This window comes from Aethalodelphis obliquidens, unplaced genomic scaffold (genome assembly GCF_003676395.1).
Source record: "Aethalodelphis obliquidens isolate GAN/ISIS:26980383/991018 unplaced genomic scaffold, ASM367639v1 scaffold42, whole genome shotgun sequence".
Taxonomy (NCBI): domain Eukaryota; kingdom Metazoa; phylum Chordata; class Mammalia; order Artiodactyla; family Delphinidae; genus Aethalodelphis; species Aethalodelphis obliquidens.
Window position 1 is genome coordinate 16,370,004 of NW_020837986.1, and position 13,040 is coordinate 16,383,043.

At 48.7% G+C, this 13,040-nt stretch overlaps 1 protein-coding gene across 4 annotated transcripts in view; it reads right to left on the reverse strand.

The window, feature by feature from the left end:
- Positions 1-1,069: 1,069 nt before the first annotated feature.
- Positions 1,070-13,040, reverse strand: part of DNAAF9 (dynein axonemal assembly factor 9) — a 149,837-nt gene continuing 137,866 nt past the window's right edge. For all 4 annotated transcript variants that reach the window (XM_027078796.1, XM_027078798.1, XM_027078797.1 and 1 more), the window contains 6 exons: positions 10,189-10,295; positions 9,791-9,865; positions 7,615-7,820; positions 6,396-6,461; positions 5,057-5,150; positions 1,070-4,478 (listed from right to left, as the gene is read on the reverse strand). In XM_027078796.1, coding sequence (XP_026934597.1) covers positions 4,366-4,478; positions 5,057-5,150; positions 6,396-6,461; positions 7,615-7,820; positions 9,791-9,865; positions 10,189-10,295 — 661 coding nt within the window. In that variant the 3' untranslated portion in view covers positions 1,070-4,365. The remainder of the gene's footprint in view (positions 4,479-5,056; positions 5,151-6,395; positions 6,462-7,614; positions 7,821-9,790; positions 9,866-10,188; positions 10,296-13,040) is intronic.

Genomic DNA, 13,040 nt, shown 5'->3' on the forward strand with positions numbered 1-13,040 from the left:
AGCTCCTTCAAGGTTCAAGCCCTGTAGGATGGCGCGTGTGGTGGTGTGTCGGGGGGTGGGGGGTCGAGGGCCGTAGCGGGGAGGGAGGGGTCGTGTTGGGAGGCTCTGGGTAAGCTGGTGCTGAGGAGGGTGTATAGTACTGAGGCCAAGACCCCTCCCCCAATTCTCTCGGCTCCTCGCACAGTTTTGCGATCACACAGAGCCTCCAAACCCAAGACCACCTTCCCAACCATTTGAGGGAGGCTGCCTGTGAAGTCTCCACCCTACCCCTCAGGCCAGCTCCCAGATCTTCCCAGTGGGTCACTTCCTTCGTCCGGAGGCCCCTGCATTGAGGGTGGGATAGGAAGCAGGGTCTCTGTGGACGCCGGCGGTGCCCCTCCTTAGTCGGTCCTTTTTCCAAAACGACAGAAGCCCCTGCACGGGGTGGGTCCTTGAGAGCTCCGGGGGTTCCGGCCGACCTCTCCCTTAGACCGTGCAGTTCCAAGGCCCGCCTGACCTAGGGAGCGCCAGGAGGAGTGCTCGGATCTAACCCAGCGAGGGCAGTGACTCTGCCACCCGAGCCAACTACTGTCCCTTCACGCCTTGCTCATCCCCCAACTGTAAAGCGGGACCGAGTGGCCACCTGACGGAGCTTTGGCCGGGATTAAACCAAGCTACCAGCCTGTGAAGCAGTGGTTCCTAAGGCAGCCTGGCGCAGGCGGGGTGCCCCGCAGGCCAAGCGCTGGGACTGCGGATGCGGCTTCTCTGGGTGAGGGTGGGACAGCTTATCTCTGGGGCTCCGCGAGACCCCTGTGCCCACAGCCAGCTTCCTCGAGCCCCTCCTTGGGATCTGGGACTCCCAGAGAGTGCCCACCACAAGCCACGGTGGTCTCCTCATATGAACTGTATTCTCCGCGGTCGCTCAGGGGTCTGGGGAGGGGAGTGGAACTCCCAAGGATTCCTCCTGAAGCAGCCCCAGCAAAGAGGCGTCCCGGGGAAAATCTGCGGGGAGGTCCCCAGTCCCAGGGGGAAGGCCACCTCCTGAACCCCCAGGGACACTTTGGGAATACAACAGGCAACTACTGGAGGCCCTGCTTGTTCAGTGATAAGTTTATTGGTCCTCAGTATTACATCTCAGTTAACAAGATAAATTCACATACACAACTGCAGGTAAAAAACATGAAAATAATATAAAAATAAATTGAAGGCTACTTTTATATATTTACTGAATTAAGTAGTGTAATAAATACTATAATAAGCAAAAAGCTTCAATCACACAATTGTTTCACTGAAGTTACAGTAGTGTTTGTAAATATGAGTTTTAAAATTTAAGTTATGAATATTAAAGCACTGAAAAACTAGTATAAAAGTGAATTTTGGCACGTAAGTGAGCTCTTCTGTCATTAGTATTTGACAACCTGGAACAGTGAGGAAGCTATTTCTCACCTACTTTTTGAGGTACAACTATCCATCTAGGTCAGCAACATGGCTGGAATACTTAATAGCTTACAATCTTTGAGTTAACTTTTCCCTTTTGACAAGCCCAAAGAGCAAATCCAGAGCTTATTACTGTGCAAAAAATTTCTGAAATCCTAATAGAATTTAGGAGGGTACTTTTTTTTTGAGACCCATAGGGCCTGGTGTCCAGGCCTCAGGTCACAGCCCCCAGGACTCTGTGGGGCCAACTCCACTCCTTGCCAGTGACCCCTTCCTAGGGTGATCCCTTTTCTCCAATTTCTGCCTCCTTCCAATCAAAAACAGAAAAATCCCATATCAAAATGTAAAATAACCTATAACTTCAGCGACTTCAACACTATCACACTCACTCGGGGTGATATAAAACTGAAGCTGCTAATAGAAGAGTGGGCAGAAAGCATGTAAGACCCTGGAGGACTTCTGCCTATCCCTAGGAACCTGATGTCTTTGGCTGGATCTCTGGTATCCACTTCTAAGGTCAAAATTTCAAACACAGTGTCATGGCCCTTCCTCTAGAGACAGTCTAAGACCCCACACCTCCACCTGGAGTGTCCAGAGGAATCAAGTGGATATTAATCTTCACATCCAAGACCCAGAGGCCCCAAAGGTTACAGAAGGGGCAGTGTGAGGAGGAAGCATCCTCCCGGCCTCAGTCCTCAAAGAGCTCACACAGCGCACCGCTAGTGTGCCTCTTCACCAGGGGCACTGCAAGTACGCCCCAAGGAATGCCCTTTCACCAGTGTGCCCTTCACACTCCCAAGCAGGCTGAGTGTCTATGGAAGCCTCAGCCAGTTTTGCCTTTTTGGCTTTGAAACTTAACATTTTGACTTTTTTCAATCACAGTTTCATATTCAAGTTGAGGTAATCACAGTTTCCCCTCTAACAGGAGAGGAATTGGGACAGTGGGGCAAGTTGGTGAGAGAGCATTTCTATGGACAATGGTCAGAAACCAAGACCATCAGGAGGTATAGCCCCATGCAGTGTTTAAGACCCACTTTTATGGGTGGGCTCCGACCCCTCTTTAAAAACTCTTTTGTGCAGCAGCCAGGAAATGGCTCAAGCTCCTAGAAAGAGAGCTTTCATTTAAATGTTCACAGCAACCCACCTGGAGGAGATGGCCTGTCATCTCCCCCCCGCCCCGCCCCCCGCCCCCTCCCACCCCTGGCTCCCTTTTCTAAGGCTGCTTGAGTTTTTAAAAAGAGCTTGGTAGAGCTAAAGGAAGCTACAGTAACTCATTATTATTTCATCAATTGCACTTAAGATCTGTTATTGATTCTGAAGCAGAGGCAGGCCCGTTGTGGACCCAGCCTCTGGCCAGCTAGAAGTAAGGGGCTCCCAGATGGGGCTCCACACCTGGGCCCTTGTCACCAGCAGCTTTGGGAGCTGAGACTGGAGCACATGGGCCTTTTCAGAAGCCTTTCTTCAAGCAAGAGTTCTTATTAAATGGTATTTGGAGTATTGTTCATTTGGCTTCAAATGAAAAATTTTTTTCTAATATAAGTACATGTTACTAACAAGCCCTTAACAACTGCTTTACTACTTGTATGCAGGACTCTGTGTGACAGACTACATGTGCTCCATCGGTTTTCTGTCTCTCCTCTGTGCCAGGATCCTTTCTCAAAAACCCCTCTACGTTACTAGAAACTTTGCTGGTTTTGCCTATGTGCTCCTTCCTAAGGCATGCAAAAAAATACATGAAATTCAGAAAGCATTTACAATCTAGGCAGCTGAGGCGCTGAAGTCCTAACAGACATCACCTAAGTATCTGTGCCTGCGACCTTCCTCTTCCCCACACTAATTCTGGAGGTCAGGCATGGGATACACTTGAAATTCCCCTCTGCTTTTTAATCCAGCTGAAAACAAAGCTACTAGAAGGAATTCTAACTTGGATTTGGAATTCTCCGAAATTCCTGGTCCCCTAGAGCCAAACAAATACAAGACTAGCAACGATGCTTGGAGACATGAGATTCCTGAAGGTTGGGCTGAAAACCAGGCCTTCCCTGGCAAGACTGAGGGGAGGTATGGGTGCTGAGACTGAACCCCCTTCAAGTGAAGATGCCCCATAAGCGACCAGAACCCTGGGCGTAAGACTATGCAGTTGCAGGACACTGACCTTAACAGTGAGGCAAAGCGTCACCAGGGAGGCCTGAGCAGCAGTTTTTCTCGTCTCCGAATGAGGTAAACCAGAGTGATGACATGAGGAGGCTCAAACCAGTCCCAAGGGGGGCTGCTTGTGTCAATTCAAAAGCCACATACTTCTGGAAAGCAACAAGTCTTTCCCCTCTGTTTAGTCCGTAAGGGAAATTCCCTCATTTTAGAATAAGCTGCTAATCTCCGCCCAAGCTGTTGGCTCTGTGGGTTGGGATTGGCCAGGGCTTGTGCTGTTCCCTCTAGGACTGGGCATAGGGTCAGCAGGGCCCAAGCCTTCAGTGGAAGGGGCCTAAACAGGGAGGCAGGCACTCCACTGGGGTGAAAGGCTCTCCTGGGGTGGTGTCTGAGGCCCAAGGCCTGTGGTGGCCTGGGCCCCCAGGCATGGCCACAGTTTGGCAGCCAGGATTCTTTATGTCCCAGCAGCCACTCTGTGCAATCCAAATGCTCCTCCCACCCTCACACACTGCTGCAACAGCCCAAAGAAAATACTGTTATCAGAGACCCAGAGGTCCTGGACTGCCGGCTGCACACAAAGGGCAGCCCCTGTCTGCTCATCCTCCATAAGGACCCCCCTCCCCTGCCAAATCAGTGGTGCAGGTGATGCTCTTCAGCGCTGTATAGAGAATAAAGACAACATGCACTCAAGCCAGCACACAAAGGCCAAGGAGAACAAAGATAGCCCCTCTAGGGAGGGGCCTCTGGAAAAGCTGAGGTTAAGACACCCCGTTTTAAAACGTCCATCTCCAGGGTCTTCTTCCTCTAGGGCTTCTGCTCAAAGAGGTCATGATACTCCTGCTGCTCCAGCTCGCGGTTATACTTCTCGATTTCCCGGTTGGCTTCTTCCACGTAGTCATTCATGAACTGGTCCATGACTGGCACCTCATTAAGGAAGAAGGCCCTGAGCCTTGGGGCCAAGGGAGCTGCCCAGGCCAGAGGAATCTGTGGACAGGTGAAGTAGGGGACACTGAGGTAGTGAGTGCTCAGCCTGCACAGAAGGTACCTGACTGGCTTTTTTTAATATACTGGCAGCACCACAGCTGCAAAGAATGTGACAGGGGTTGACACAGGGCCCTTCATGAGCTCTTAGAACTGAGCCCTTCAGCTTTCACTAGCCCAGAGCAGCACCCCATCCACCTTTTCACAAATTAACTACTGTAATCAGACCCAGTCTCCAACTTGTAAATCATGACTCCCTGATGACCACAGGATGTCACCACAGCTGCATTTAAACTACAACCCCCAGAGTAACCTCAGCCATCACTGAATGAAGAACAAATGTAATTTTAATGACTCTAAGAGGACAAAATGAAAAGTCAGCCTCTGTGGCTTGCTGTGTATTCCCAAACCCAGCCGGCACCAGGGGCTAGGCTATGATGGCTCTAGCAGATACTCTCTTTACAGCCAGGTTTTCACACCCCCCCAGCCTCTCTGCCCCAGATTCCAAGGATACGTGGGTGAAAATCAGTCTTGTCACCAAAGAAGTTGACAAACTGGGTGCCATTATAAAAGTAACCTGCAGGTAGGGGGTCCAGGTGGCGTTTCACCTGTAGGAGAAGAGTCCTGTTAGAATTATCTGACCATTTTCTATCATTCACTCATTCATTAAAAACAAAAACAGGGACTTCCCTGGTGGTCCAGTGGTTAAGACTCTGCACTTCCACTGCAGGGGGCGTGGGTTTGATCCCTGGTGGGGGAACTAAGATCCTGCATGCTGTGTGGTGCGGCCAAAAAAAAAACAACACCCCAAAACAAACAAGCCTATTACCCTAGCAAAATAGCCCACTTTGCCCTGTGGAAGGCTAGGTGTGCCAGGGAATTAACACCATCCTCACAACAGCCATCAAACAATGACTGACAGAGGTTCTCCCACCTCTCAGGGAGGAACTCTGGGATTATTAATGGGACCAAGCCCCAGGTGCCAACAGTGGAACTGGTTTGACAATACACGATTCCCTTCTCTTACTTTCCCATTTTCCTAATAGTGTTTTCTAGAACCACTTCCAAAATAAACTACCTGCGCTCAAATCCTTATTTAAGGTGTGCTTCTGGGGAAACACACACTGCCTGCCTTCTGAGGTGCCCATGGTGTCCTCAGCAGGAACACCCAGAGATGCCTAGGCCCTGGAGTCGGAATAAACGGGCCCTCCTCAAATCTACAGCAGGGGCTTCTGGAAGCCCAGAGTCCTGCCCCACCTGCTCATTACTGGGACTTGTGATGCAGCTCATGCTGAGACCTGGACTCTCTGTCCCTTTTAGCCTTTTTCCCCAAACTCATCAGGAAAAGGCCTCAATGGGTATGGGAACTGGGGTAGAGCCTGGGAGTCAGCCTGGAGTCTGAAGGCTCCTCAAAGGGCCTCTCGTCCTGGCCTCAGGATTTCACAACCTGCCCATGAGCAGCTTCAGGATCTAGAGTTTTTACCTGGGACCTCGCTGGTTTCTCTGTGGTTCATCTAGGACAGAGGAATGGGAGGAGGAAAGGACTTCTGCAGCTGCTTGAACACGGTGACAAAACAGACCTCCATGTCACCTGTTTCTCCCACAGGCACTAGTTCTCCTCAATTTCGTAACCACATCACACCAGAGGCCACCCCGTCCTTCTCACTGAGGCTGCAAGGCCAGGTGAGCTGAGGTTTCTCTTTACCCAGCTTCCCTCTGTGGCCTGAGAGAAGCAGGACCTCCAGCATGCCCTACAAACAGCCACCTCACTCAGGAATCCTAAAAGATAAGAGCTGCACAAGAACATCCTTGGGACACTGAGGGGACTTAGGCCCCCAGGGCAGGGTACTCACGTGGATGTTCCTGATCTCCTGCTGGGTCAGCATCCCCCTGGTCTTCAGGGCTTTCCTCTGAGGCTTCTGTGCAGAGATGTAAGGAGGTGTCAGTTTCCAACAGAGCTGATGGGTACATGGGAGGGTGAGGGCTCAGGGCTCTGGGGGCCAGTTACATGACTGAGATGCCAGAAAGGGAAGCACAAGCATCATCATGGACTGGATACAATATCCTGCCTGTCTGTCCCTTGAGAAGACCACTTTCCCATCACAGAGTCCTGCGGGCCAGGGGGGAACAAACGGCAGAAGAGAGACTGATGCATTTGCAAATAGGCATGTTTCTGCCTCTTTGCAGATTCTCAATCCTAGGCCCCACCAGTGACAGACATGCAGACAAAAGAACAACTGGAGGTCTCACAGTCAAATACCATTTAAGAGTTTATCCAGTGAGTCTGAGAAAGACCCTGTCTGCAAGCAGCCATTCCTTAGTATAAAAGACAGGTCCCAACTGAGCATGTACAGAAGACCCAGGCCCCAGCCAACTCTATTTCCAGAGCTCTAGAATAAGCTTAAGCTCAGACTGTGCTAAGAGGCTTAGAACCCAAAGCTAGCAGCATATGAGAGGATTTTAACTCCAGTCCGGATTTTTTTTCTTTGTAGTATTGGACTAAAGATGTTTGTGTGGATCTATAGGCAAGCCTCCTCTTCCCCTGTACCTCTCTCCAGGGCCTCCGGGCTCACTGCTGTCTATGCTTGGAGTCTTGGTTTGCAAAGGACTCTAAGGATATCTTTGTTGTTTTTCCTTTCTAGAGAGAGGACCAAAGTACAGGAGATGCTGGGCTCAGAAGACAGGAGAGCCTATGAATTAGGTTCAGCTAAGAAGACATTTTTGAGTTTAGAACACTAAGCTGATCCAGGGTCCACATGAAACAACTAAGATTCACCTAGGTCCTGGTTAAGCCATCTGATAATAACTCCAGCCTGCCTTGGGAAGCAGGACTGGAAATGGCTTTCAGCGCCTGGGCTCGCAGGGTAGGCAGCAAAACAAGTCTGCCTGGAGTTTGCCCCAGGGGCTTCCTCCCACTCTCAGAGTCCCTGAAAACGCTGGCTGAGCCTGTGAGGGGTGAACCAGTGGGGAGAAAGCAGGGAGAAGGTGGAGGGGCTTCTGCCTCAGGTCCATCAACAACTCTGAAGTGTCTGGTCATATCAGTGCCAGGTCTGTCTGGGCTTTAGAAACCACCTGCTTAGCTGACTGCCGCAGCCAGTCCTTGACACTTTCTTCCTTCAGGGAGCAGCCTATGAACACGAGGTAGCATTCCTGCTGCCCGCTGCTGCCTTGAGGTGTGCTTCTGGAGTCAGGCGGTGGCGTGGGTCCCTCCAAAACTGGCACGATGCTCAAGGAATTGGCCAGAGTGTTGTGGCAGACCTCCATGGTCCTCTCAGAGTCTGCAAGGAGAACACTTTAGTCCCTGAGACCCTGCCCCAAAAGGATAAGGCTACACTAAGACTGGATTAGTGCAGCTGTGGGGGACAGATTCACAAGACATGCAGGAGGGAGAACTGACATGACTGGCAGCAAATTAGAAAGGATGAAGTAAGAGAGGGAGGAACAATGTAAGTTTCTAGCTAAGCTGATTGGGTGATCAGGTGGACACCATTAACCCAGAAGGGGACTGACTACAAGAGGAAGAAAAGGTTTGCAAGTGGGAGAAGAAGAGTTTGACTCTGCATCTGTGGCATTTGAAAGACTGTAGGACCCTGAGTGGGAGACATCCACACAGTCATTAGAAGAAGAGAATGGCTGGGGTCACCCCTATGGAAGAGGTAGTTGAGGAGAAGCAAGGAAAGCTCCCTTGGTAGAGGTGGAGGGGGTGGGTCTCAGCTGAGGTCTGAGAGTCCATGGGAGGAGGGCAAGCTCAACAGTACAAGTGCTGCAGGAGGGACACATGCATGGGAACAGGAAAGATGTAATCGGGTTTATAAGCTGAGGCACTGGGGGCTAAAATATACTGGAGACACAAGGGTAAGGTTCCCCAAAAAGGCATGATGAGAAAGAGATCTAAAACAAAGAAAGGTTTACCTTTAACAAGAAAAGGGTCAAGAGTCAGTCTAAATAAAAAAGAAAAGGAGGTGATGATAGGGGAGAGGGACGAGCAGGTGGGGGTCTGTCAGAGCCTGAGGGAAGCGGGCTTGAGTAAGGGGCTTGTAGAGTGGGGCCAAAGTTTCAGATTCAATAACATAAATTAAGCCAAAGGTTAAGGACCTTGAGAGATTCTTTTATAGAGGCTCTGCCACCTAATTCTCCTATCTGAACCCAGATGATTCCATGCTTACAACTCTCAGTGGCTCCCTGCTGCAGACACCCCCGGTTACCTGCCCAGCATCCCCCTCTTCCTCCAATACCAATTCCCCATGGGCAATGGCAACTCGATCCTGGCCAATGAGAGAAGTCTGCTGAGGAACTGATAAAGACACCCACAGGAAGAGCCAGCTTCTTCCATCAGCTAGCTGTTGTGTCTGAATGTGACACCTAGACCTGCAGCACTACCTGGCAACCATGAGGGGTGGGAACCTGAGGAAAAGCTGACACCAAGAATGTAAGAACACAAAAGCCATATATTACCTGGGTCTTCACTGGCTTTGCTATGCTGCCAGACCTCTTGACTTCTTGCTATGTAGCTAACACCTGCTAGTTGAGCTGGGGTTTTCTGTTATAACTGCCAAAGATGCCCTAACAGACACACTCTCTCACTTCCTCCCTTGGGACCCAGACACAGTAAACCCTTTTTGGTTCCTGAAACACCTGTTTTTGCCTCACATCCACAGCACATGCTCTGCCTTTTCCCTGGAACATTCTGCTCTTTCTCAATGTTGAGTTAACTGGCTCCTTGTTTTCACACCTTCCCTGAACCCCAGCCCAGGACTGACATAATTCAGGTTGCAAGGGCTGCAGGGGTCAAAGGCTGATAAACAGGTTTACTGAACGGAGGGGAGGAGAAGGCAAGTGGAAGGCTTGAAGACTTTGGCAGAAACGGATCCAGAGCTGGAAGGCTCAGCATTGGGGTAGCTCCTGGTGACAGGTCTAGGAGGAGGCCATGGATGGCTCAAGAAGGGTGGAGTGTGAGTCTCTAGAACAAGGAAGTCAAGGAGCTGTGAGGAGAGGCCCTGGGCAGGTTCGTCCAGGGGCAGGAAAACAGATCCTCCACTGCAGAGCAGAAGGACCTGGAGAAAGATTGGGACCTTGACTGAAAGGGATGACTGGAGGAGCCTATGGTGTAAGATCCAGAGGGGAGGGTTTTTTGAGAGAGTCTAAGAGGCATCGGTGGTCTGTAAAGCACCAGCAGAGTCTATGAACTCACATCATGAGATGTGAGCACTCCACAGAGTAGCGCTCCCAAATCCAAGCGCCCAGTTACCTGAAAACTTCACTTTGCCCAGGATGTGGTAGATGTTTCCAGAGAAGGGACTTGGCTTGATAGAGGACTGAATTGCTGGTGGAGGAAGATAGGGTTGTTACTCACCTGGGGGCAGAGGCCAAGTCCAGGGTGGCACAGCTGGGAGGGTTAGGGACTGGAAAGGCACCTCCTCTAGGGTCCAGGTTTCACAGGTACCCCCACCAGATCTTCCCCCAGTGGCTCTGCCACTATTCCCAGGGGTAAGGGACTCCTGGGTCCTCAAATTCTTCTGCCTGCTTTCAGACCCAAATGGTGAGAAGAGACAGCACACACAGAATACTAAAATGGTGCCGGGAAGCGGGGACAACTCTGGGGCATTCTTTTACCAGTGTCTGGGACATGTCCCGGTCAAGGCTTACCTTTACACTTGGCCACAAAGCGAGTCTTCTCCAAGGGACGACCAAACCATACACAAATCTGAACCATTAATGGAAAGACCGATCCAACATCAAATTTACCTTCATACCTTAAAAGGTTTAAAAAATTATAAATACAAGTAATTGGGGCTTTGACTGCTATTACATACTACATTGGAAAGAACTACATATCACTTATCATATTTGAATTCTCCCTTAATTGTACGTCATTTTGTGTACAAAGCACTTATTTGAAAGCATTTATGTCTCTTTCATCTTGAGACTGAGAAGCATGTTTGCCCCCTTAGAGCAGGAAGGTCTTACCTTCTTTGGACTAGCAATCCCTTAAAGTCAAAGACCCCCTCTACTTTTGAAGCTTGCCAGTATCCCAACTGGGATTAGGGGTCCCTCCTGGTACCTTTGGAGCTCTTCCTCAGGATCCCCGCCCACTCTCTTCAGGGCTCCCACTATGCCCCACCCTCACTGAGGGCAGTTTAACAGACTGTACATTTGGATGTGCAGTCTCTCCAGAAGGAACTAAAGGGCTGGGGCATCTCTGATCTATTTTCTCAGTTTTGAGTTCAGCAGACATACTGACTGCCACAGACTCATTAAGAACGCAGCATTTAAAAAATTTAACTTTTTATTATGGAAAATTTCAGAGATACGCAAAGATAGAAGGGTAGTGTAATGAATTCCTACCACCCAGCTTCCAAAGTTATGAAACTGTCATTCCTTCTTTTGAATGATTTCATTGAGATGAATCCCTTGATTGGAATCAGTCCAGGAGAGGGCATAACATCTCATGGGTAATTTATACCACCCCCAGCAGCAGATGAGTGTACTAGTTTCACAACAATTCCTCCAGCAATGAATTTTATAGATATTTTTGCCTAAATGTAACAGGTGTCAATCAAAGCAACAGTAAGACACCATTTTGCATTTGAGTACTACGTACATGGAATTCTGTTACCACAGTTGCCATTTATACTTGGTCTTAAGTGGACTGTTCACATCTATATAATATGGGTTACTTTTCTTAAATATCTAAACAAGCTTTCCAAATACTATATTAACCCTTCGTCACATTTGATGCAAACACTTCCCTCCAGTCTACTGTATTTTTGTATTAGTTTGCTTTGCTTGAAAACTGCACTGCAGTTTTGAATTTTACATTGTTCAAAGTATCTTACTCTTTAAAGCAACTTCTTTAAAGTAAGGTGGTGGCATAACATTTTTGCAAGACTGACATGTTCTTTTTGTTCTCTCCCCATCCAAACATGAGATTTGGAGACCACGGGCTTCTCAGGCTTCTGTGTTCAGAGGCTGTATCCTTAGGGGAATTTGGAGGGGCCAGGGGAATAGTACAAGGTTTCCTTACAGACTAGGAACAAGCCCTTCTACCAGGGGAGGTGGGGGTGGGGTCGATGACAACAGAGGGCTGTGGGAGGGGAATGGCTAAGAATCTGCACAGCACAAAGCTGAGCACATCCTGCAGCTAAGGCCTGTTCACTCTGAGGTGGTGGCCCTCACCCAAGGAGAGAGGGGAGTAATGTACAGCGATGAGCAGGAATGTGATGACTGCCATCTTGTTAAAAGAGTAAATCATCTGATTCCTAGGAATGAACTTGGAAGGGAGGGCCTGAAGGGTGATTCTGAGGCCCCTCCATCTCTGATCCTCTACAAGGACTGATCTTCCTGATAAAGGAAGATTTCAGACTCTAGATTCACAGAGCCTTCTAATGAACTCCCTCATACCTGTCTCTGTCCTAGATCAGTCTGCCTCCAGAAAAGTCTGTGCCCTGAGCTAGGTTAATGTATGCCATGCCCACAATGAGTTGGTATGGACTGGAGAATAGGTGCTTCCCTAGGCACCAGGTGGAGACGACAAAAGTCTCAGGACCAGGCCCAGAGGTGTGGGCAGCAAAAAGGTCAGTAGCTGCAGCCACTGGAGAGAAGAGTTTCACCCCAGAAGCTCCATCTTTTTCTTTTTAGCTAAGATATTATTGTCTTGTTCAGGCATAAGGAATGATCCACGTACTCACTGTTTAAGTATGATGTGACTCAAATCAGAGGTTCCTTCTAAAAATAAGCCTGAAAACCTTCAATTTTACATATTGACCTTTTTTTTTTTTAAACAGGATAGTACAATCAGTTTTTGCTGGTACAAAATACTGGTGATGTAAGGGGTGGTTGGAGGACTCACAGAGGTGGCTGAGGGAAGTGAGTGAGGATAATAAAGATGATCCAAATCAATATGAGGGATCAATTTTGGCTAAGCTTTAACAACTGTCTTCCCCTGAACCTTCAACAGAGCAAAACTAGTTATCCATTCCATACAGGGACAAGTGCAGCATGGTGGTTAAGAGTACAGGCTCTGCTGTACAGCAGAAATTAACACAACTTTGTAAATCTATTATACTTCAAAAAAAAAAAAATACAGGCTCTGAAGCTACACAACCTGGGTTTGAAACCCAACTCTTTCATTTACTAGCTGTGGGACTTTGGAAAAGACATTTAAGTCCTTGCTGCCTCAGTTACCTTATCTCTAGAATGAAGAAAAAAATGGAATCCACCTTGCAGGCTTGGTTTGAGGATGAATGAGATAACATAGGTTGAACTCTTAAGAGTGGCACTGTGAACAGAACTTTCTGTGATGATGGAAATGTTCTGGATCTGAACTGTCCAAGACAGTAGCTGCTAGTCACAGGTAGCTGGTTAAGCACTTGAAATGTGGCTTGTGTGACTAAAAGGCTAAATTTTAAATTTTACTTTATTAATGTACATTTACATTTTATTAACTAGCCACATGTGGCTAGTGGCTGCCATACTGGAGAGCGAAGTCTTAGAACAAC